The sequence below is a fragment of the Podarcis raffonei genome, chromosome 2 (genome assembly GCF_027172205.1).
Source record: "Podarcis raffonei isolate rPodRaf1 chromosome 2, rPodRaf1.pri, whole genome shotgun sequence".
Taxonomy (NCBI): domain Eukaryota; kingdom Metazoa; phylum Chordata; class Lepidosauria; order Squamata; family Lacertidae; genus Podarcis; species Podarcis raffonei.
In genome coordinates this window covers 4175437-4200757 of record NC_070603.1, presented here as the reverse complement: position 1 = coordinate 4200757, position 25321 = coordinate 4175437, and the positions used below count along the sequence as shown (strand labels likewise).

General features: G+C 43.9%; 1 protein-coding gene across 4 annotated transcripts in view; it reads left to right on the top strand.

The window, feature by feature from the left end:
• Positions 1-24993, top strand: part of STAC3 (SH3 and cysteine rich domain 3) — a 36836-nt gene extending 11843 nt beyond the window's left edge. For 2 of the 4 annotated variants that reach the window (XM_053370514.1, XM_053370505.1), the window contains 10 exons: positions 7169-7397; positions 10142-10239; positions 11134-11194; positions 11293-11384; positions 12563-12629; positions 16275-16321; positions 17221-17312; positions 19191-19242; positions 19787-19936; positions 23846-24993. In XM_053370514.1, coding sequence (XP_053226489.1) covers positions 7169-7397; positions 10142-10239; positions 11134-11194; positions 11293-11384; positions 12563-12629; positions 16275-16321; positions 17221-17312; positions 19191-19242; positions 19787-19936; positions 23846-23944 — 987 coding nt within the window. In that variant the 3' untranslated portion in view covers positions 23945-24993. Of the gene's footprint in view, positions 1-7135; positions 7398-10141; positions 10240-11133; positions 11195-11292; positions 11385-12562; positions 12630-16274; positions 16322-17220; positions 17313-19190; positions 19243-19786; positions 19937-23845 lie in introns of all 4 variants that reach the window. The other 2 variants (XM_053370496.1, XM_053370486.1) reach the window with 1 other exon arrangement.
• The last annotated feature ends 328 nt before the right edge of the window (positions 24994-25321 follow it).

Genomic DNA, 25321 nt, shown 5'->3' with positions numbered 1-25321 from the left:
GCCTACTTCAACCCCTTTTATTGCCTCATTTTCCCTTAAAGATTTTAGAAAGAACTCCAGTACCATGATGAATAACAATGGTGAAAGTGGACACCCTTGTCGTGTGCCTTTAGATATCCCAATTTCCTCAGTAATCACATTATTTACAATTAATTTAGCTTTCTGCTCCGTATATATTGCTTTAATTCCGTTGAGAAATTCCGCCCCTACTTCCATATATTCTAAACTTTTCAGCATAAAATCCCAAGATATGTTGTCAAAGGCCTTTTCCGCATCAACAAATATTAACATCGCTTGTTTCTCATTTCTGGCAGTCAGATATTCCAAAATATTGATTATATTCCTAACATTATCTCGCATCTGTCTGCCAGGTAAGAAACCCGCTTGGTCCTTATGTATAATATCCTTTAATTCTCTTTTCATCCTTTTCGCCAAAATACTCGCAAATATTTTGTAGTCTGTGTTGAGTAACGAAATAGGCCTATAGTTTTTTACTTGTGTTAGATCAGAATCTTGTTTGGGGATAAATGTGATAAATGCTTCCTTCCATGTTTCCGGGATTTCTTTTTCTTTAAGAATATTATCCATAACTTCTTTTAGGGGCAACGACAGGATGTGTTTCATCTCTTTATAATATCTTGCTGTAAATCCATCCGGGCCTGGAGCTTTCCCTTTCTTAAGTTCTTTTATAGCCTCTTTTATTTCATCTAATTCAATTGGGGTATTCAGCCTTTCTCTTTTTTCTGTCGGGATCTTCTGCACCATTTTTTCTTTTAAATACCTCTCTATTTTCCTCAAATTATTTTTTTCTGTTCTTTTATATAGATGTCTGTAAAAGTCCAAGAATCCTTTTCTAATGCCTTTTGGGCTGTCAATTTCTTCTCCCTCCACGATGATTTTATTAACTGTGCTTTGTTCTTTTCTTTTTTTGATTTGCCAAGCTAGCCATTTTCCTGATTTATTCGCCGATTCGAAATTCCTTTGTCTCATTTTTTTTATATTCCATTCCACCTCTTTGTTGATTATCATCGCAAATTGTGTTTGTAACACCTTTATGTTCTGTTTTATTTTCTCATTATTCGGTTTTTTGACCAATTTTTGTTCATTGTCCATTATTTGTCTTAGGATTTCTTTCTTACCTTTCTCTCTATTTTTGTTTTTGATGGAATTCTGCTGGATAAAGAATCCTCTCATAACCGCCTTACTAGCGTCCCATACTGTATTGATTTTCGTGCCTTTGTTGTAGTTATTAACAAAATAGTCCGTCAAAGATTTTTGAGCTTTCTCCACAATTTTTTGATCATCTAGAAGGCAATCATTCATTCTCCATCTGAATGTTCTTTCTTCGTATCCTTGTAATTCTAGTTTTATTGGACTGTGATCTGATATTACTCTTGGTTGAATTTCTATTTGCTTGATTCTTGGAGTTAACTCATTTGAAACCCAAATTTGATCAATTCTTGACATTGACTGGTTCGGATCCGAATAAAATGTAAATTGCTTTTCCAGCGGGTGTCTCAATCTCCATATGTCTATTAAGTTGCAGCATTTTACCAGTGAAAAAAATGTTTTTGGAAGTTTTCCTTCTTTACTAGTTCCTGCTGCTCTTAATCTATCCATTTCCAATGACACCACTCCATTCATGTCACCCAGTACAATTATCTTTTGGTCTACATATTCGAACAGCTTTTCTTCCAAATTTCTGAAGAAATCTACCTTATTTCCATTTGGTGCGTAGATCCCGACAATTATTATTTTTTCGCCTTGCCATTTGATCTGTACCGCGATAATTCTTCCTTCTTCATCTTTGAAGATTTGCTGGGCATCAATTTTACTCCTCACGTAAATTACCACTCCTCTCTTCTTACTTTTATCAGAAGAAATGAATTCATTCCCTAATCTTCTATTAATCAAGACTTTTCTGTGTTTTTTTGCCACATGCGTTTCTTGTAAACAGATTATGTCCAAATTTTCCTTTTTTAAATGCTGTTCAATTTTATTCCTTTTTTTCCTGTCATTCATTCCATTAATATTCCAATTCCAAATTTTTAAAGCCATTTTTACTTCTTAAATTAAATATAATCTTTTTTTTCTCTCTAATTTTATTGTTCCTCTACTTCCTCTTCTTCCTCTTCTTCTTCCTCGTCTTCTCCTTCTTCCTCTTCCTCGTCTGTTTTCTTTCTTCTCTCCTCTTTTTCTTCACCTGCTCTTGTGACCAGTCCTCCTAATGCTATTCCTCCTACAGCTCCTTTTTCTTCTTCTTCTTCTGTTCTTAGTTCTTTATATTTTCTCTGGAACTTACTTGTCTCTTCTGGACTGGTCAGTCTATGTTTCTTACTTTTGTAGAAGAATGAAATTCCTTCAGGAAATTCCCATCTGAATTCAATTTTATTTCTCTTGAGGATTTGTACAAATGCTTTGTATGGCTCTCTTCGTTTCAACAATCTTATTGGAATATCTTTAAAAATAATGATGTAATTCCCATCGATGTTTAGCCTTTTTTCTCTATTTTTTTGTAATATCTGATTCCTCATATCTCTGTCTTTGAACGTAATTAGACAATCTCCTGGTACTTTCCGTGTTTTAACTGATTTTACTCTCAATCTGAATGCGCTTTGAACTGTCTTTGCAAAATCTTCCTGCTCCATCTCCAACCATTGTGCCAATTCCTTTATTAGTTTCTCCTTGATATTCTCTCCCTGTGTTTCCGGTATTGCTCTCAACCTCAAGTTGCCTTCTCTCTGTCTTAATTCATTCATTGCAATCGAGTCCAGAACCTCCTCCTGAGTCTTATTCATTTCTGACATATCTGTTCTCATCTTCTCTTCCTCTTTTTTCATATCCTTCATTTCTAATTTTGTTCTTTTCCATCCTTCTTCTAGTTTCTGCGTTCTTTTAGTAACCTCTTTTATTTGTCCTTTAAGCTCATTCACCGTTTCATCAATTTTTTTGTCCATTTTACCAATTCTATTATCCACCTGTTCCAATTTAGTTTCCAAATTTTTTTCACTTTCTTTAGTTTCTGCAAACATCTTCAATATTTCTGCTCTAAAATCTGACTCTTGTTTTGACCCTTTCCTGTCCCCTGGGGTTCCTTCCCCGGATTTCTTCATCCTCCCCCACTCTCAATTTTATACACCAAATAAGGTAATATTCGGTTTGTTACTATCAGCCAATATCACATCAAACAATATCAAACAGTATCACAACAATTAACAATTAGTCATTTCCCCCTGGGAGTCAGAAAGGGTAAAGTCAATAAATCCAAATGTTATTAATAGAGGTAGGATGGTAGGATAGTACAATGGTCAGATGGTACGACCCTTCTCTTCTCGCCACCACTTAGGCTAATCCTTCTTCTGCCACCAATTAGGCTATCTCCAATTAAATAAGGGCAATCAGAATCAAAATAACCAATCCGCAATAATCCAAACAAAGGCGTCGATAAATATATAAAGGAGTTGGTCAGTTATAATCCAAAAGTCCAAATTTTTCTTTTCTTTTCTTTTCTTTTTCTTTTTTTTTTTTTTAAGATTGTCCCAAAAATTATATCCAAATCCCTTCGAAAATTCTTCCCAAATTGGAGGTAGAAGCAAAGAAAAGCTCAATTTTGCCAAAAAAAAAAGAGAGAGCAAAAAGAAAAAATTTAAAGTTTGCCAAAACAGCAGCAAAGTCCAGGGAGAGAGTCTCTCAACCGAAATAGTCTTGATCCAATTCTAATTGGTTTCCAAGTTCAGATAATTCCAAATTTCAAATAATAAAAAAGAAAAAGTTTAACCAATTCTAAGCTTGGGGATCAAAGATTAATATACAGGGAACAACCGTCAAAAGTAGCCAGTTCCGAAAAAAACATGTTGTAATTCCCTGTTTGCCCACAGGGTTTTAAACCACAGTCTATGGCCGATTTTTACTTATTCTCCCCAAAGCTTATAAAAAGAAACCAGAGGAGAGGCAAAAGCAAAATTATTCTCCTTCTACCAACAACAAAAAATAACAAAACGAAGATACAGCAACAAGAGACTACCAAAAACTAACAAAAATTGTGTAATGGCGTTCAAATCATTCCTTCTTCTCTGTATTCCAAACAAGAAGCATTGTTCTATAAATAGTAACAATGGAGTCTTAAGCTCTGTTGCGCAGATATTTAAGCAGTCACAGATTCCAATTATCACGTACTCCTCCTGACTCCGTACTAATTTCCTCGAGGGCTTAAGGTTTCTACCTCCCTCCTCTTTTTTCCCCACTTATATTCTCACTATCACTGCAACAGTTACTTTAAAAAAGTAACCGTTTTCAAAGTTTCAAAGGGGCAGGGAGACGGAGCCGCTAGCGGCAACTCACTTTCGATTTCCAGCTCCGCTTGCAGTCCTGCGTCTATACTGATTTCAGAGAAAACCGACCTCCGTTGTTTTAGCTTTCAATTCCGGATCCTTCCTTCTGCCGAATCAGTTCTTTTTTGTTTTAATTAGGTCCGAATTTCTTATAATTTGAGAATTGAGCACTCCCCCTGCGGACTCGGGGCTTCGCTTTCCGAAGGCAGCAATGGCTTCCCTTCAGCCCGCTCCCCTGCTCGCCGTTCTCTTCGCTCCGCTAGGAGTTACCTGACGGCCGGGCGGTTAGCGTTTCGGCTTCAGCGGGAACCTGAACTCCTGGACCTCCTCCAGAGAGTATTTTCGGGGGCTACTGCGCCCTGTAGCACCCCCTTTTCCTTCGGAAAACCCGGGATTCTCTCAGCGGAGAGAATCCCCGTCCGCTCTGGTGTCGGGCTCAACCGGAAGTCCTAAAGCTCTAATAATCATTAACTTTAACTTTTGCATCTCATTGCCATTCAGCTCTCAGATTACAATTTTCTCTTTAAAATTTTACATAAGGTGTCTGATGAAATTGACCTGTGTCCATGAAAGTTTATGCTTTGTTAGTCTTTAAGGGGACGAAAGACTCCTTTATTGTTTTTGCTGCAAGGGACTAACACAGGACTACTCTTCTCACAATCTGTCCAGCAGCTCCACAGAAAAGTTGTGGAACAGTTGGAAATGCCTGTACTTGACCTTCCTCTTGAGTTGTTGTTTTTTACCGGATGGCGGCGCTTCAGACTCTTTTGACCAGGGCTGGAGTCGGCTAACAAGAGGTTGGTCCAGGGCCCATGATTTTCATAATTTGGTGCTGGTTTTGATGATGCCAGTGGTAAAGGAAAACATGTTTTTTAAAATATCACACACACACATCCATTGCAGTAGAAAAGCTACTATATGCTGTGATTATTAAAATATGAGATGCATATTCTTGTACAAAAAAATTATTAAATTGTCCAACAAGACAATTTATGATTCGTAAGGTCTGTAGGAAAAAGTTGCCAACTGCTGGGCTAGTGAATTGAACGATGGCTCTTTAGCCTGTGTCTCCCCTCCCCATATTTTTCCAGCAGACTTTCTGCCATTACTATTTTGGAATGTTATTATGTACATTTATTCAATTAAATGTGCATGTGTCATCTCTCCCTTTTAAAATAAAAGCAGCGTCAGTGGGAGGAGATTGTGCAGTGGGTTGATGACATCGCCACTGTTCCAGCCAATCCATGTGGTGCTGTGCTGGCTTCCACGACCAATGCTGGGAACTTCAGGAGATGGGACCTACATTCCTAATACGAGTAAAGATAAAACAGGCAGAGGCAGCTTCCTGTAAGTTTTTGATTCTGCGTTAAAATTCTATATGCCACAAAAGGGTGGCAAGTGCACTTACCGTACCAGCTTGATGGCTGAAATAATATATACTGGGGGGGGGGGGGGAATGCACCTTAAGTGAAAGGCACACAAAGCATCAGTGATGGGTTTGGCTGTTTAAAGTTAGGAATGCAAGTGTTAAGCAGTACATTAATGACCCCAAAAATTAGTTGACTAATTGGTATGGGCCCGTTTTAAATAAGCAAGGCTGCAAAGGTAGGGCCCTTTACTTTTTTGAGGCTGTTTTGCTTCTGCTATGTTTTTGCAACAGAAGATGATAATTAAAAGATTGGATGGTTGTTTCTTTTCCTTGTTGTTAAATTGTAAGTTAGCAAATCTTTTGATATCTATTCCCCCCACCCACCCAAGAGCAGGTTTAGAATCACAGAAGGGACCATGAGGGTCATCTTGTCTCTGCAGGGCAGAGATCTTTCGCCCAGTGACACCTTTTGAGTTTTTTGTCATAGGCACATGGACTTAAAATTTAATTTGCATTATTAGCAAGTTAAAAAGAGCACACCTACAATAACTTGGGCTGCATACACACAAGTCATTTAAACTATGTTTAAAGCATATCCCCCCAAATAAAGCACATGTCTTATAGTGTAATCCTGTGCATATTTACTCTGAAGTTACTCTTGTTGTGTTGTTTGTTTAGAAAATCAGACTGAGTCAACAAGCACTCCCACCCCCTGTTCAACTTGAAATCTACCTTTTGCCCACAGACCTAGAAAGCAGACTGCTGCCTCTAAGCTTCACCCCACCCCAAAAAATATGCAATGTGGTACTGCTCTGCCCTAGAAGGTTGTAGAAAAGGTTTGCTGCAATGAGTATATGTGAAGCACTTGAAACTACATACCTGCTTTTAGAATAATTATTATTAACCAGTTAATCGCTAAAAAGCAGATGATTAATCCACTAAAACAGAAAATATCTTTAATTAGTTGCTAGTCATGCTTAGAAGGCCATTGCATGGAGAGAGTTCTACAATGCAAATTGTTTCTGTGACGTGGCTTCCACCCCCTGAGATGTGGCCACTGGATGTTTTCTGCCACTGCAGACCATCAGTTTGTGGGTGGTGCAAGGAAAAGCCACTATGTGCAAATGGGTGAGCTCTGTGGTCCAGTCTCCATGCAGTTGTATGGCTGCCACCATGCTGCTTCTATATGTTCACTGGACATTTGTTTGCATTGCCTGCAATCCAGGGTTCTCTTCCCCTGTGTTTGCCAAAGGCCCAAGGGGTCTCCCCCCGCCTCATTTTTGCCTCATTTTTGAGCTACTCATGGACAAGTTTGGAGCGTGCATGCCAATGGCGCTGGTTGCCAAGGTTCCCTGTTGGCATCTATCAAGTGCTGATTGTCCACCACCCCCCACCCCACCCCACCCTGCCCTCCCACCCCATCCTGGACCTTCAGCTGCAGCGGCTAAAGCAGCTTTTCCAACGCAAGCCCAATGAGGAGCCTGCCCCAGAGGAACCACAGGCCAATGGGGAGCTGGTCAGCCCCTCTGGAGGACCCATCTACTACATCTATGAGGAGGAGGAAGAGGATGAAGAGGAGGAGGAGCCTGAACCACCACCTGAGCCAGAGAAACCAGTTAACGACAGACCTCACAAATTCAAGGATCATTACTTCAAAAAACCCAAGTTTTGCGACGTCTGTGCCCGCATGATTGTCCGTGAGTCCTACCTGAGGGGGTTGAACTGCAGGGGGAATGGTGGTGCTCAGAAGGTTGCCTCGTCCCTCTCTTGGCAGGGTGCTTGGGCCTTTGGCAATGGCATAACAGGTAGAAGTCTGACAAGCGTGGCTTTTTCTCTCTCCGCACCTCTGTGGTTGTGGGGGGAGGAAGTTTCACTGCTGAATGTCCGTCTGTCATGTTAAAGACAAACATACGATGGGCAGTTATGCATTGCCAAACATTGTGCACCACACAAAAAGAACACTAATTTGCATATTTGATAAATATGCATAGATGCAAGTTTGGAAAGATTTACTATAAATAGAAATGCAATGCACCTTGTCCTAGTGGTGAGCACTGCAAACTCTTGACGGGCGACTTCAAGGCTTCAGCTTGTCAGTCCAAGCTGGCCACCCTAGGCACACGAGTCCTGTCTGTAAAATGGTAGCAAGCATAATGGGTAAAGGAGAGGGAGTGAAGGGGGATGGGGAAGGCTTCAGGGAGATGGTGAGTCATGAAGATGAAGAGAAGGTACAGATGGGAGAAGGTATGGATTGTGTGGCTAAATCAGGCTTCCTCAAACTCAGCCCTCCAGATGTTTTGAGACTACAATTCCCATCATCCCTGACCACTGGTCCTGCTAGCTAGAGATAATGGGAGCTGTAGGCCAAAAACATCTGGAGGGCTAAGTTTGAGGAAGCCTGGACTAAATGCTGGATGTGATGGTGGCCCACATATATATAACTAGCAGCCTTATACCCAACATTGCTTGGGAATTCTAAGAAACCCCCAAACCAGTACAGTTTTGAAAGCAGTGTTAAAATAGTGCCATTGTGAAAGTTTCAGTCGACCGACTTGATTCAAAATGGTGTCCAATTTGGCTACCTTATCTTAAGCAGTTGGGACGCGGGTGGCGCTGTGGTCCAAACCACAGAGCCTAGGGCTTGCCGATCGGAAGGTTGGCGGTTCGAATCCCCGTGACGGGGTGAGCTCCCATTGCTCGGTCCCAGCTCCTGCCAACCTAGCAGTTCGAAAGCACGTCACAGTGCAAGTAAATAAATAGGTACCACTCCGGTGGGAAGGTAAACAGCTTTTCCGTGCACTGCTCTGGTTTGCCAGAAGCGGCTTAGTCATGCTGGCCACATGACCTGGAAAAACTGTCTGTGGACAAACGTTGGCTCCCTCAGCCAGTAAAGCGAGATGAGCGCCGCAACCCCAGAGTCGTTCACGACTGGACTTAACTGTCAGGGGTCCTTTACCTTTATCTTAAGCAGTGCATAGTGAATGGATTAACAACTTTCCAAATTATAAAGTTGATACATACACAAGCATTTTCCCCCCTCAAAAAATGTCACTGAGTCAGAGATGAGTTTTCATCATCCAAGGTGGCCATTTTAAAGTTGAGAAGGTAAAGCCCACATCTCTCTTTCCTATTATGCTGTAGTGAGTACATGGTGACTGGAGCCGCTTCAAGAGAACTGTAATGTAACAGGGAGGGAGGGAATGAAGTTAATAGCCATAGCTCCTTCCCAATTTTGAAAGAACTGGGGGTTGGGGAATTTGCAACATGATCCATCTGTCATCTTCTCCCTTCATATCATGACATGCATACCTATGACTGGAAAGGGAATGAATAATGCAGCTCTCTCTTATGAGGTGAGGACTTGTGATATTCACATGAGATGCGAAAGGGTTTGCTCATTGATAATTTCTTCCAGCACAATTGGTGTCCCATATGACACCAATCAGCCTCTTGGCCAGTTGCCAGAAAAAGGATTTAAAGTCAGCCCCCACCCACAAATGCAATTGATGTTTCACTGATATGTCCTTCCTTTCTGGACTTTTCTGGTCCTTTCAAAAGTGGTATCTAGCTGGCTTCCTTTAGAAAGGAAAGCCACTCTGCACCTGCTGATAATTTCCAGTATTTTGAAAGCAGACACTGGCAATCTTGAGACCAATGCAAGTGCTGAAGAAAACACTGGTTTTAAATGCAGCCTCTCCCCCTCCATCCAAAAATATCATGTACCCAGATGTGTAAGACAGATAAGGAGGGAATGTGTCAAAGCTAAGCTGCAAGAAATGATCCACGGGTACCAGAGCCAGAAAGGAATTGCTGCTTAGGCAAGGTCTCAGACCAATCAGGAGCCCTTTTTATAGGCCGGCCTGCCTGGAAGAGCCCAATAGCCAGCTCGGGGGGGGGGGCAGGCCCAGCCTGAGGCTACTTCACTGGCAAGAAAATGGTCCAAGCTGCAGTTCTCACCACATGGGGCAGTTGCACACAGAACTGAAGATTTCTGCCCTGACAGCTCTTGACGCAGTGTGATTCAAAGTGCCAAAAGGGTACACACAAGCTGGGCTCTATACTGAAGTGAGACCAGTTGGGGGGAAATGATCCAGTTAGTGGTCTTCAAATGGCACCTTCTATCTTGGCATTACATGTGATTGGACAGGCCCATGTTAGAGGACATGAGCGTGCTGCAGACACCTCGAGTTTACTCCAGGGATGGGGAAAACATTTTGCCCTTCAGATGTTGCTGGACTCCACCTCCCATCAGCCCCAGGCAACGTGGCCAAAGTGTGGCCAGGGACAATGGCAGTTATAGTCCAGTGACACTGGGAGGACCTCAGGTTCCCAATTCATGATTTAGTCTGCTGGAGTTGCAGGGGTGGGGGGCACGGTTGGCAGGGGGTTGGCTCTTACAGCCCAAATTGCCTGCAACAGATTGGTTTTTTTTCTATTGTAGTCAATAACAAATACGGCCTGCGTTGCAAGAACTGCAAAACCCACATCCACCACAGCTGCCAACACTATGTGGAGTTCCAGCGCTGCTTTGGCAAGATTGTAAGTATTCCCTGCCTGGCCCCATTGCCCAAGTTCCAGCTTCCTGCCACTTAACATGATATTATGCCATGTGCCTTAGGCTTGGGCCGCCAAGTTCCGAGGTTGCTTTGGCCACCATAAGGTGGAGGGTGGGAAATGTTTTGGCATGGAGATAAAATCTTCCCCAAAGAGACATGCTAATCTGAGAACTGAGAAATTTCTCTGATTGCTTTAATAGGGAGCATAACAGAATTTGTATGCTCAAAATACTTTTGTGTTCCTTGGCAGTTTAGTGCTTGCAGCTTGAGTAAATCGAGCTAAAACAGGAAGAATTTGTGTCTGCGTGCTGTCGTTAGAAGCATGGATCTGGTATAGTGTTGAGTTTGATGGGGGGGGGGGGGAAACAATTACAAGGACAGAGAATATTGCAATAATTGCTTTTGAAAATGTAGAAAAACCATTTTATATTGATGTGGAACCATCAGCATCTTAACGGTATTATAGAAGTGTATTTTTTTAATCCATGAGATAGATTCTTGTTCCTCTAGGGTGGGAGTTGTATTTCGTTCTTCTGTTGGTATATATCTGAAAAGCAATTTTAAAAAGTTAAGAAAAAGAAAACTGCATTGAATCAAGCTGTTCATAATATTTACTTCAGGGATGTAGTCCAACAATATCTGGAGGCCCCAGGTTGGGCCAACTGTTTTGCCCCTTCCACAGTAGTCCCCAAAGAATCTCCAGAGGCTTTTTCTGCAACCCGTGAAAATATTTCCAAAAATTGATGTTCCTGCCTCTCCAAGGATAAGCTGGTCTACTGGCAGCGTATTTAGGAAAGAGTTTCCCTTCTTCCTTAGTTTTGGATGAGGCTGGGTTCTCCCTTTCACTTGTGCGACACACTCTTCTTTTGCCCTGCAGCCCCCGGGTTTCCGTCGTGCTTACAGCTCTCCATTATACGGTGCCGAACAACTTTCTGGTGGTAAGTAACCTGCTGCAATCCTCTATCCCTTCCGAAGGTGGGCTTCCATTGCCACAAACAGCAGCCTAATTTTGTTGCTGTTGCTTTTCACTCCACAGCAAACCGAAGTGACCCTGTGTTTGAGACGCTGCGGACAGGTGTTGTCATGGCAAACAAGGAGCGCAAGAAAGGGCAGGATGACAAAAAGAACGTAAGGGAGATGGTGTGGGGAAACAATCATGACCCAGAAGGGTATCATATCATCGTCTCGAACCATAGCAGCCTCTCCCAGGGAGAGCCGTGGCAAGTGCCCTCCAGATAGGAGTGATGGAATCGGGACTAAATTAGCTCTTAATTAAAGCATTAATGCCTTTACAATAAAATAATTAAAGGGTTAATGTGGCTTGCAGTATTTCAGACCTCTTCCTCACCCCACTCCCCTTCCTTGTTGCTATACATTTAATTTATCCACTCCGCTGGAAGGCTGCAACCCTCTTTCTCAAGCATTCTGCCAGGAGTCTGCTAAAAATATCAGCTGTGCAGCTCATCTCCCCCTTTCCAACTATAACCTTGAGGAACAGTTTATCAGATCCCACGGTGTAGACATTTTCTTGCCCACATCTGCTGCTGCTGCTTCTGTGGGGCAGATAAATGTGCAATATTGTGAAGTGAGACCATGGGTAAGGGAGCTACAATATGAGGAAGAGGAGTTGTGCCCATAAACTGCTGTTGCCAGTAGCAGCCAATAGTAATAGTAATATGTTTTACAAGTAAATTTATGAAATATACATAATACCTTATAATGCTAACATCGAACACATAATACACAATAAAAATCTTAAATATAATATTTAATTACATGATTTCGTTTACATTAAAAACATAGTACAAAATGCAGCAGGCATGTCAACATTTAATTATGCATGTGCAAATACAAATTACCGGTACATCATTCCTACTGCATTAATTAATGTAAAGTATAGCTCTGTTCTTGGACAATAGACGGGGTAGGTAAATCTGGCTTCTTCAGCTCTTTAGCAGGGAAGATGATACTTAACCATTTTTCCCAGCCTTGGAAGACTTAAGGATACTGTATAGCAGCTTGAGGTTGGCTGCGAGTTGGCAACCCTGTCTCCCCAGATCCTTCTCTGGAGACCTATATAAACCACCCACAAATTGAGGTTCTTTCCTTATCCTCTTCATGCTCCTATGCACATTGTCTATCTGCCAGAAACTCCTGAGGCCTTGCCTAGTTTCACATAACCCAGAATTCCCCGTTGTGTGCCCCAACCCTGAGTCTTATGTAGCCTTAGTGAGTGAGGATGATTCATTCCAGTCAACTGCAACAAAGCTGATGCCTTCTGATACATTTCCCATCCTGCTTTCTAGCCATTGGCTGCTATGATGGAGGAGGAAACAGAGGCCCCTAAAAACGAGGGTGGCCAACCTGAGGCAGGTAAGTGCCAAACCTTGGAAAAACCCTCTCTTCAAAGACTCTGCAGTCCAAAGGCTTATTTGTTAGATCTAGAACTCAGGTAGACCAATTCTAGAAGAGACCAGATGAACAAAAAGGGGTTGTGGAAATTTATCACCATGAATGAAACCTAGCCACACTGTACCATATAGTACATACAAATGTGGACATACAGAGCCATAGAGGACTCCAGGGCCTAGGTGTCTAATGAAACACCTTCTTCCATATACAGTGGTACTTCAGGTTACAGACGCTTCAGGTTACAGACTCCGCTAACCCAGAAATAGTACCTCGGGTTAAGAACTTTGCTTCAGGATCAGAACAGAAATTGCATGGCGGCAGCGGGAGGCCCCATTAGCTAAAGTGGCACTTCAGGTTAAGAACAGTTTCAGGTTAAGAACGGACCTCCGGAACGAATTAAGTACTTAACCCGAGGTACCACTGTACCGTATATACTCAACTGCACGAGGCATATTTTATTGCATTGCAGACAATATGATCAAGCAAGGGAACTATTGATTAAACCACTATTGGCAAAGCGGCCGGGTCAATCTGAAGCCTACTATATCAAATATCTTCTGGACGACGTCCAACAATATCACAGTGGCCGTGGCAAAGTTTCTTTCAGTAGTCATACGAATCAAAGATCAACATACCCATGACTAAACAAATAACGCTTCGGTCTCCCTTCTCTGAGGGGTTGTCTATATGAGTCTGTATTTTATTCTGTATCTATATTATGGGTCGTTGGGCCGTAATAAAGATTAATGATAATATACCATATTTTTCTGTCTATAAGATGCCCTCATGTATAAGATGTCCCCTATTTTGGGGAACTCAGATTTAAGAAAATGGGGGGGAGAGATATATCTTTGTGTAAGACACCCCCTAATTTTTGACATTAATTTTTAGGAAAAAAACATAGTCTTATACATGGAAAAATACGGTATATGTGCCTGAACGAGATCTGGTGGGGATGCTATTGATGATGCCACATTTGTTTGGAAATTTGGTATGCAGTACCCCTGGCGGGGTGCTGCGTGTAGAGAGGGGATTCCTGAAACGCTTTTTTGATGTGTCTAGATTCAGCCATAATCTATAATATTATATTATAGATTAAATAGTTTGGCATATTGAGAATCTTGGATTTGATTTTAAGAGCAGCATCCCACACTCAAGTTTCCAAGCCTCTATGTGTGCAAAAAGAAGCTTGAAAATATATGGTCTGAGATATAGGAACAACATAGGAAGCTGCCTTATATCGAGCTGGTCCATTGCGCCATCTAATTTAGTATTGTCTGCATTTACTGGGCCCTGGAAAGTCTAAAGCTTTAGAAAGTCTGGAACTTTACAGAATTTCAGACAGTATACATTCCCAGTTCCATATGGATATGTTGGGGACTTTTTGCATCCTCCCCTTCACCATACCAGAAGGAGTCTTATTGGGATTTCTGAAGAGCTGGACTTCAGTGCCTTCCTTTAGTGCCACTTTACCTGTAGAATGAATGATGCAAAATTAACAAATGTGTGCCAGTTTGCTTTACATAATTTTTGTAGATGGAGATATCCAGCTCGTCTTGGTGCAGAAGTTGGGTTAACTTCCTGCATAAGTTTAATCATTTTAGTTAGCCCTTGCTGTTGTTTACCTAATATATGTTCAATTCAAATGTTGGTGAACTCATCTTTAACAAGTCTTAGGTTCCAAGGGAGTGACATATTGAGTATTTGGGACAATATTGCCTAGTGATTATTATGGAGGGTGGCATTCTTCCAAACCCTTTTGGAACTTGTGCCAGGTTTTATTTCCTGGGCTTTCTGACACTGCCATAAACACTGGGATAAGCTGGATTCTCTTTGCAGGTCAGCCAAGGGCAATCTTGGAGTAGGAAAACACTGGCAGACATCTTTAGGGGTAGAATGCATAACATTTCAAACAAGACTATAAATGGACAGTTTGTTTATTTGTTGTTCTGATGAATTGGAAGACTGGGCACATGGGTGGGTAGGTGGGTGTATGCAGTCGAGTCGCGGAGAGCAGGTGGGGTGCTCAGCGCTGGCAGGGGGACAGCCGCGATGGCACCCCACTGGGATCGCGCTGCCGGGGGCGGTGCACTCCCCCCTGTACTCCTCTTCCTCCGCCAGTGGGTGTATGTTTGCATGAGGCTCCAGAGAAAGTGGCTGCTGTCTATGCCTTCCGTGAGGCAATGTTTACAGGAACATGTGTCCTGCAGGGACAGTGCGCTCTCTCTCTCTCTCTCTCTCTCTCTCTCTCTCTCTCTCTCTCTCTCTTTCCCTCGCTCCGTCCCTTAAGGATGGGGCAAAAAAATTAAATCAGTTCACATGTAAATGCAAACTCCAAGATAATTTGTGAACCAAAATACAGCCAAACTTATCTACAGTCCTTCAAATTTACAATGCAGTTCTCTAACCAAGTAATGAGTTAAAAAAATAATCATATATTTGGGGAAAGTGCAAAAAATGCATATATAGTGGTACCTTGGGTTACGTACTTAATTCGTTCCGTAGGTCCGTTCTTAACCTGAGGTACCACTTAAGCTAATGGGGCCTCCCGCTACCGCTGTGCTGCTGGAGCATGATTTCTGTTCTGATCCTGAAGCAAAGTTCTTAACCCGAGGTACTATTTCTGGGTTAGCGGAGTCTGTAACCTGAAGTGTATGTAACCTGAGGTACCACTGTATTAGAGAAGATAACATTCAAAATGCATTATATTATGTCTGTTAGAAGGAATTCACACTAAAATCTGATGAATTACTTTTCAGAATAAATAAATTGCAATTAACCTAGAAATATGGAAAACTGAAGACTGGAAAAATGACAAAGTGAGAGAAACCAGAATTGACCCATTGGCCCACCCCTAATAGAGGGCCACCATTTCCCTCTCCTTACTAGCCCAGGAGTGGATAGACTGGTGCTGCTGCCTTGCGGCACTGAAGGAAGAACAGGAAAGTAAAGAAGAAGAAGCAGGACCTAATGTTCTGCTTCTTCTCCTTTGACTGAATGGCTGTTGCAGTTATGGCAGTCGGCTGCACCTGTCAAGGGGAGTGTGTGGGATGTTTTGACACTGTGCGCAATGCGCCCTGCTGCTGTCTCCCTGATGACCACGCCTGCCACCACGCCTGCGCTGCCACTGGCCCTGCCACTGCAGCAGCATCCTTGCTCCTGGCTGTGGCCATACTGGAGTGGGGCGGCTCTGCCACCTGAGGCAAATTGCTTCACCTCTTCTCATGGAGGCGCCAACCTTGGCACCCGTAATACTAGTGAGAGTTGCTGTCTTCCTTGTACTGGTCTCTAGGAGAGAGGGGGTGGGAGAGAGAGAGAGAGATAGAACATGAAAAGGCTGGCAGGGGTGAATAAAATGCACAGAGAACTAAACTGGGAACCGCTGCAATCTTGTACGTAAGGGTAATAAACATAGTAAAAGCAGCAATGGTGATTTGGAGAGATTAACTAAATAGATTCCTCATTTTTAGGCCCTGAAAACTCAACCAGGAGAGAGTGTAGTGATGCCTGGGGAGTGGACAAATTTGAGTTTCACTCTTCTTTTATCTCCCTCTCTCCCTACTTATGCCCCTATCTGAATGCTGGGTTTTCTCTTTTTGTGTCCAGGAAATCCAGAAGCACAGAAGGCTGAGAAGAATGCCCCTGATGATAAGGTACCTGACTCTGCCTGCCCCTTTTCCCCCTTTGGGAGCTGGGGGTGTAATGTGTGCTCTCCCTGAAGTGAGATGCCAGCAGCACTGAGATGATGCACTTTCACACCAACCCACAAGCCTCCTCCTCCACAGCCAGAAATCTTTATCTTCCCCCACCTTCTGATATCTGCTGTTACTGCATTGCCTTTTCCTGATTTTCCTGTGGTTTTTATTTATTACTGCAAACTGTCCTGGAGTCTTTTTAACTGAAGGCTGCTATGGAAATACTTTTAAAAAATGGACAGGGACAGAGTATATAGCACTGTGAGGAGGCCAGTTTACATGGCTGCCCGTGGCTTGTTCTTCCTGCTTGCAAGGAGCTGCTTGAACTCTCTGGGGCAGTTCTTGTGCACCACTGAAGATCTGGCAGTTGGGGAGGTGGCTCTGTGTCCTACTTCACAGGACACATTCCTTTATTTTGAATGACTGCCTGTGGAGAGTCTTCTCTTGGAAGGTGTCCTCTGTTGGAGGGCTGTCCAAGTCTCATTTCCAGATAAAGAACCATAAAACTAAAGAATAGAAGCACTGAAGTTGCCCATCAACCATTTGCAGCACCTGGTGAGCAGACTGAGCAGGCGCACAAATCACTTTTGGTCTTCCCCACTACAATGAGATGTACTGTATTGTATTGCTCTTTATAGTCATTATTTCTAAATTTGCATTTATGCACATTGGAGTCATTGTTTTAGGTGGTGCAAAAATCACTCTTTTTGCAATGCACAACTGTCCAGCTTCTGTGGCCAGGGTGGATTTTGGGAAGTGTTTATATAGGCCATTCCTTTTGAACCTTGAAGAGACCTTGGGTTTCCTCGATGATCTCCTAAACTCCACTTGATGGGCTCCTTTCTTCCCTTGGACAGAATAAGAAGCAGCAACCTGGGTTCCAGCAGTCTCACTACTTCATTGCACTCTATCGCTTCAAAGCTTTGGAGAAGGATGACCTGGATTTTCAGTAAGTGGTTTGGAATTTGTATGTGTTGGTCAGAGTTTACCAAGCTCAGCTGATCTTGAATTCACTGTCTTGCAGAGGTCCCAGCATGGAAATGTTAGGGTTGTATTTCTCATATCCTTAGCCAACCTGATGCCAACAGAATCTAGATCTTATAGGTTACTCCTGGCTGTCACCTATAAACCATTTCACTTGGCGCAGATATTGAGTGTCACCTATAAACCATTTCACTTGGCACAGGATGTGACTGCTTGCTTGCTCATGGAAGCTAGACGGTCAAAACATGCTATGCTTATTCTGTACCAGTTGGGCAATTCCAGACCCAATTCATAATATTGGGTTTGACTTTAAAAGCCCTAACTTAAATGGCTTGGAGGAGCCAGGTTATTTGAAGGACCTGCCTCTAGACATATTTGTTTACCTTTATATCCTGCCTTTCTTCCAAGGAGACCACATGTTACCTTCACAACAGCCATGTGACACAGGTTAGGCCTGAGAAGTAGGGATTGGCCCAAGGTCACACAGTGAGCTTCATGGCTGAGTGGGGGTTTGAACCCAGTGCTTCAAGACTGGTGTTGGAGGCCACACTCACTGAAACTCCCTTTAAATTCAGTCAGACTGGCAGCTACTATGCACAGGGCTTTCCCTGTGGTGGCTCCTTCCCTTGTGAAAGTTCCTCTCAAGGGCTGTAACCTTGGTCCTCCTCGGTTTCAGTATTTAAAAAGACTTTGAAAGTGCACCTCTTCTACAATGTCTTTTAACTGATGGGATTTTTGGCCATGCTGCCGTTGCATTGATGTTTAATTGCTTTGGCTCTTGAAATGTTTTTTATACTGGCAGAATTATATTTTAATGTATTTTTTAAAAGGTTGAAAGGTTAATTATAATATTATTATGTTTCTGCCACCCTAGGTTCTTTTGGGAGGAAGGACATAGTAGAAATTTAATAAAACAAACGAACAAATAAAATATTTGTAGTTTGTTCACTGACTTGGGTGGCATTGGTGGCTTATAAATGTTGAAATTTAACAAACTATACAAAAATTTTAAAAACCATATCAAAAACCATATTATCAAACACCCACACACCCACAATTGTATGTAAAACCAATTTCAAATCTAAAATTAAGGATTCCCCCAATCCCGTGACTTCCCTCCACCCCCCCCGATTCCTTAATTTTCCTTTCCAAATGCATATCATTATTACTCAAAAAAAATAAAAATAAAAAATTCGTCCAATTTATCCTATAGTATTTCCCCCACAATATCTGCTTTATATGCATTATTTACACAGTGGGCTGCACGTGATTGGCTAATTCCGGGATTCTCCTGTAGGCCAATCAGATTGTGGATTCACTTCCACCTGGAGCTGGATTGGGTGGCTCCTGTGGACCAATCATACTGCTGCATTGTTCTAGGACCAATCAGACTACTGCATTCTAAATCCTATTCTTTTAGGACCAATCAGACTGCTGCATTTTGGATCCTATTCAACTCAGTACATAACAGGGTGCTATGAAAATACGGCATCGCATGTGCAGATTTGGGCAAAAATAGGGAGGAGAGCAGAGCCCCACCCAAAACATATCCCAGCTGATGCCTTCACACTAAGGCCACCTACTGGGTCTTGTTGTGATGTGTGGTGCAGAAGAATAAATATGGCAGTGCTAGACAACTACCAATGCTCACTGATGACTTCCTTGCTTTGCTGAGTGGTGGTAGCAATAAAAGGGGAGGTTTGTTTGGGCCGGTCTTAGTCAAGTACCTAGGTGGGGGACAGATAAACCTGTCCAAGACTCCAGAATTTCTGTGGGCAAATTGGAACGTATGGTTTACCATCATTTGTGGCGATATTTTAACTCCAGACTCATTCTCTTTCAGCCCGGGGGACAAAATTGCCATTGTTGACGACTCCAATGAAGAATGGTGGCGGGTAAGAAAAGGGAGCTCACTGCCTTGAGGAGGTGTGCCATGGGGGGGGGGGGCAGGGAAGATACATAACAAGCAGAACAGAACTTGTGTTTCTACTTCAGGGTCAAATCTGGTCATTTGAGGAGAAAGTGTTTGATCTCTTAGAATGGATGTAAAAAAGAAAAAAAGAAAAAAGAACTTTAAGATGTGGTGGGGCCACAAACATTATTTGGGGCTTGTCTCAGTTGTGGTTTCAGAACTATCCCCCTTGATGTTGGCTTGCAGGCTCCCTTGATATCTGAGTTATGGGCTTCTATCTACCACTTCAGTGCTAGTCAGGGCATGTTCACATGGTAAACGTAAACTGGTTTAACTATGGATGTTGCCAGGGGCTCCCAAACCCTGGAACTTTTGTGCTGGGCCCTGTACCTCCTGCCCCTTTCACCACTGCTGCTTTAAATGTTTAAATACATTTGAACTGTCCTAATTAGTGGCAAGCAGAAGAATGTGGCTTTCTGGTGGTTTGACTTCTTTACACCTTAACCCCATGTGCGGCAATCTTCTAGGGCAAGAAGATTGGAGAGATTGGTGATAAAATTGGATACTTCCCACCAAACTTTATTATCCGGGTACGTGCAGGAGAACAGGTACACAAAGTGATGCGGTCCTTTGTGGGCAACAAAGAGATTGGGCAGATCACACTAAAAAAGGATCAGGTAAGTAACTTGGAGGCAACTCTTATCCTTTCACAATTAACACCCTATCTCCCTGCTGCCTGCCACTCTTACAGTAGGAATGGATGAATCAATCTGAGTCAGTTTCACATATGGTCATTCATAAGTTCATTCTATGCATTTCTACATTAAAAACAAGAACAAATACATGGGAATTTACATTATTTAATGTCAAATACGCATTTTTATATTCATTTTGTACATTTCCTGAGTCAAGAACCTTACTGCAAAATTCAGAGAAGTGTTGACAACCAAAGGATAATTGGGCTCCAATCTGCATATCCATCTGGGAATTGCAAATCAGGGATGGTTACCTTTAAAAAATGCAGACCAAATGAAATTCTTGAGTGTTCTTAACTGACTGTGGCATAATTTTGGATTAAATGTTGTGGAGCAGGCAGGAAAATAGTGGCTCAATCATCTGACCTGTAGTGGCCGTTCTGAAGTTTCATGACCCATCCACCCAAAAACAAATATTAAAACCCATGCATGGCTACAGAATAGGTTTTTGGGGTCTTTTGACCACTGGTATCAGAACCTTCGCCCTGGCAGCCACTTACCGTATTTTTCGCTCTATAGGATGCACTTTCCCCCTCCAAAAATGAAGGGGAAATGTGTGTGCGTCCTATGGAACGAATGCAGGCTTCAGGAAGCTATCCGCAAGCCTTTGGAGCCTTCCAAGGCTTGCGGATAGCAGCCTGCATCCCAAAGCCCCGGGAGCGCTGCGCAGCGTGCCCCAGGCTTCAGGCAGATATCCGCAAGCCGGGCTCCTAAGGCTCCCAAGGCTTGCGGATAGCAGCCTCCAAACCCGACCTGGTTTGGAGGCTGGCGGTGGGGAAAGCAGCACTTCTCCCACCACCAGCCCCACAAGCTTGGGGGACAGTGGGGAGTCGGAGCGCCGCCTTCCCACTGTTCCCCAACCTGGTTTGGAGGCACCTTGAATGCACAGAACGCACCTTGTTTTAGAGGGGGAGAACAAGAAAACAAAATGGTCCGGTGTGTCCTTTGGTCCGGTGCGTCCAATAGAGCGGAAAATACGGTAATAGCAAAAACACTGCTAACAGTCAGTAGCTTATCTTACCCTTCTCTCCATCTGAAAGAGGATCTTCCATCCTTGTTTCTCTTTCTCATTATTAGCCCCGTAAACCAGATCCAGAAACAGGAAGTAACCCTACCAGCCCTTACACACTTTTGTTTCCAGAATTCCTAGGCCATTTCACACCAGATGCTCAAAACAGTTTTGCATTTTCCAGCTCTGTACACTGAACGGAAAAAACAAATCTCTTCTCTGCCCGTTTCTGTCTCTCCACATCCTCGCCCCCGTGACCTATGTTAGAATCATTCAGACATGACAAATAGACTGAAATGAGTCCTTAAGTGTCTCTTGTGACACCTTTCCCAGTGTTGAATATTCTCTTCCATGAGATCCAATTTCTTAGGCACTAAGAAGACACTATATAGGCACTTAACACTACACTAATCAGTTATGACGTTAGAAATGCATTATAAAAATGTGACACTAGAGGGCGCTGTAGAGCAGTGAGCCTTCAACGATGGAAAACTGCATTGTGAGTTATATAACATTATTGTTAATAACGCTTTTGTAGATCCAGCCCAAGTGTCTCCTAGGGCCAAACTGAACATGACTTTGATTTTTATTGTTTGTTTTGTCAATTTATATACCACTTAATTACAATAGTCTCTAAACACTGTACAAGAAAGCTTAACAAATGCAATAGAGGTAACATGAAATTTAAAACCAACCGTACAATCAGAAGTTGTTTAAGATGCCTACTGAAATCAAAAGGTCCTCATGAGGCACTGGAAGTTCAACAGGTAGTTTTCAACTTCATGTTACCTGTATTGTATTTATTAAGCTTTATTGCCTATCTAATCTCATCCACAAAATTGGGTCCACAAGACTGAACACATGGACCCTGGTATTTACAAGCTGTGCATCCGAGCCATAGGGACCCACTAACAGTGACTTTTCTGGAGATCTGACGGAGCTAAGGAGTCAGGCATTTCTTAAGGTATCCTGGACCTGTACAAGAACACACAAATCTTGAACCTGGTCTGGTAATGTATGAACAGCCAGTGCAAGATTTCCAGCACTGGAGTGATGTGGCCTCAACAGTCCAGGCACAGAACTTGACACCAGCTGGATGCTCCAGATCCAGGGTCTTAAGCCTTTATCCAGGTGGTTCTAAGTCCCACGACAACACCTGTTTGTTTCTTTGTGTATTGTATTAGCTTAGAGCACGGGTGTCAAACACAAGGCCCTCGGGCCGAATCCGGCCCGCCAGAGCTCGTCATGTGGCCCGTGTACATTTGAATATCTACTTATATTCTAGTTCTGGACAAGCGGCTTCTCTGAAAGACAGGCAGCCCCGGGTTTTTATTCCCCTCCCTTCCTTTTGCTGCGGAGAGGAAGTGAGAACCCCGGAGCTGGGAAGAGGGCGCGTGGGTGGGTGAGTTGGAGGGTGAAGATTTGGGTTGGGCAAGAAGGATCAAGGGTCGGGAGCGAAAGCGCAAGCCAGGGCTCCCTCGCCACCCCCACCCCCTCTTAGGACATCCGACCAGACCCCGCAGCGCAGGCAGCCGTGAATGCGGGTGGGGGAAGGCAGGCGAGAGAGACCACCGATCCGGGCCAGCTGCGCCCAAAGAGGGCCGGCGATCCAGCTGCAGCCCGCCCGCCCACCCCCCTCCAACGCGAAGATCAGCCACACAAGCTCGCCAGCTGAGCTCCGGGACGCGGGCCTGACCGAGTCCCCGGCGCAGCCGCCGAAGCTAGCAAATGCACGGGAGCGGCAGGGGGAGAAGAAGCCGGGCTCCGGTTAGGCTTCACCAAAAATGCTGTAGGTGTGAGGCTGCGCGGCGCGCTTTTTATACGGCACGCTGTATCCCTCCGCCGGAGCAGCGCCTTCTTTTTCCCTCTCCCTCCCGGGACTGGGGCATGTGGCAGCAGAGTGACTGCAGCAGGCAGCCCTGCCCCCTCCCCTCCCCACACGCGCCCCGGCCCCTCCCCCGCTCCCTCCCAGCCGCCAGCCCAGCTGGCAGGCGGCGAGGAGGACGGCGGGCAGCAGCAGCAGCAGCCGGCGCATTGGCTTCGGAGTGCCTGCCAGGGGTTGCAGCAGGTGCTGCTCACGGCTTAGACGGCTTCCGTGTTCCTGCTTTGGTCCGAGAGGCCGAGCTGTTCCGCAGCAGGCAGGAAGAAGGGCAGGCTGTGTGTCTGCTGCTTCCCTCGGAAGCCCCGAGGTGCAGAAGCCTTGCAATAAAAACAAGAGCGAAAAGGGGCCTGGCGAGGATGCGTTTGGGGCCGAACCTACTGTTAGGCAGAGTGAAGAGGAGAGATTTTGAGGTGACTGGTTTGGGGGTGGGGGGAGGGCAAGAAGAGGAAGCAAATTCTTGCCTAGTTCACTTATTGTTTCTGGAGTTTAGCTCCCAGGGAGAAGGAGAGGAACCTGTGGGAATCCACAATAGCCAGCCGTGTACATTTGAATATCTACTTGCCATTATTCTGCCTATGTTTCTGCTTTCAGAGCTAGTTATTACTTACATTATTACAAAAAACAGTAATAATTGAATGCAGTTACAATAATTTATGATAATAAAGAGTGGACACATAGTCCTACAGATACAACCGGCCCTTTGAGGGTGACCAAACTGCTGATGCGGCCCCCGATGAATTTGAGTTTGACACCCCTGGCTTAGAGCAAAGCCTTACATGCTGCTCTATGGCTGCTTTTAAAGGTACTCAGACTTACAGAAATGAGCAATGGCTGTTTTCACTCTCTCTCTGGGAGAGGTGGCAACTGTATAATAGCATGTGACATAGCAATCTGGCTCTGATTCTTACCTGTTCCCCTTTCCTCCTTCATCCTGCAATAGATTGTGGTGCAGAAAGGTGAGGAGCTGAATGGGTACGTGAAAGTCTACACTGGCCGCAAGGTGGGGCTCTTCCCTGTCGACTTCCTGCAGGAGATCTGAGACCCAGCCCTGGCATTTATGGGTTTCATGGCCAGAGCCGAAGGCCAGGTTGTTTCTTTGGAAAGAGATTCCCAGCTACCAAGGACTCCCTGCGATGGAGCTGGGTTCTGCGAGTGCCTGTGTGGCTCCCAGTGAAGATATTCCACCAGGACCTGTATCTCTGAGCTAGGAAACAAGGCGAGGAGCACATAATTTTGTCACCTTTGGGCAGGGGGGCCCTTGGCTCTCCTCTTGGACTCTGGTGGTGGTGGCAGATTCCAGAATGTGTTTAGCCGTTAATCCACTGATGATGTAAGCCACAGAGGTGCTGGGATGCAGACAAAGCTGTTCTGCTTCCTGTCTGCAAAGGAAGTGGATACTGATTGTTCATATTGACTGCCAGACTAGACAAGTGGCATTTGCTGCTGTCTCCTGCAGGTGGCACAAAGCTTGTGTGTGTGTGTTTACTTGGAGGCAAATGGCTGTCCCTTTGCTGGTGGTGGTGCAACTCCCAGCATTATTGGATTGCTTAGATTTTGTTATGTTTTGCCTATATATGTTATCTTTCCCTACCCCTCAGTAGCCTGCTTACCTACTTTAGCATAAAGCTGCAGGACTTGGGGTCAGCGTCCAATGAAGTGACCTGGTTTTCTCGGTTGGGCTAATCAGCTCCAGTTATGTTGAAATGATATACCTCTCCCATTATCCTTTTCTTCCATTTTCCTGCTGTTGTGAAACTGAATCTTTTTAGATTGTTCCCTTTTAGGCACCTTCTGGTCTCGCTTATGAGGGAGGCTAGATGTTCTAGACAACTGAATTTCTATACAACATGTATATACATGCATTTCTCTGTACACAGTCAGTGCTATGACTTTCTTTCTGGGGGAGGGGGCATGCAAGGTGACTAATAACTTGGCCACAGCAAAGTGGGAAAGCTGCATGTTATGGAAAAAGAGCATTGCCTGTTTCTATGATCCTTGTGCACTTTGAGGTGGCTCAGAAAGGCTAAGAGTCCATGCTGAATCAAGCCCTTTGGATGCTATGAGAATAAAGCAACAAAGGGCCCACAAGTAATGCTCCCATTCTTCTTTTTCCATGCTTGCATTATAATATCTGAACTGGCCACATGTGCACCTTCTCCACAGAGGTATGCACTCACATGCTCATCTGGAATTCCTGAATCACTTGCTGGGAGAGAGGCCCCAGAAGATAGTCTGGGAGCTCTTATTTGTACATCTGAATCTGCCTTAGTGAAAGTCCAATTCCTTGCATGACAGAGAAGACTGTTTTCTCCTTCTAATATTCAAGATTACTGGAGAACAATGACACAAGGGTAGTGAGGGTACTACAGAAATTGAGCCTGTCCTGCTCTGAGATATTGCCAGGATTTAGGGTTGC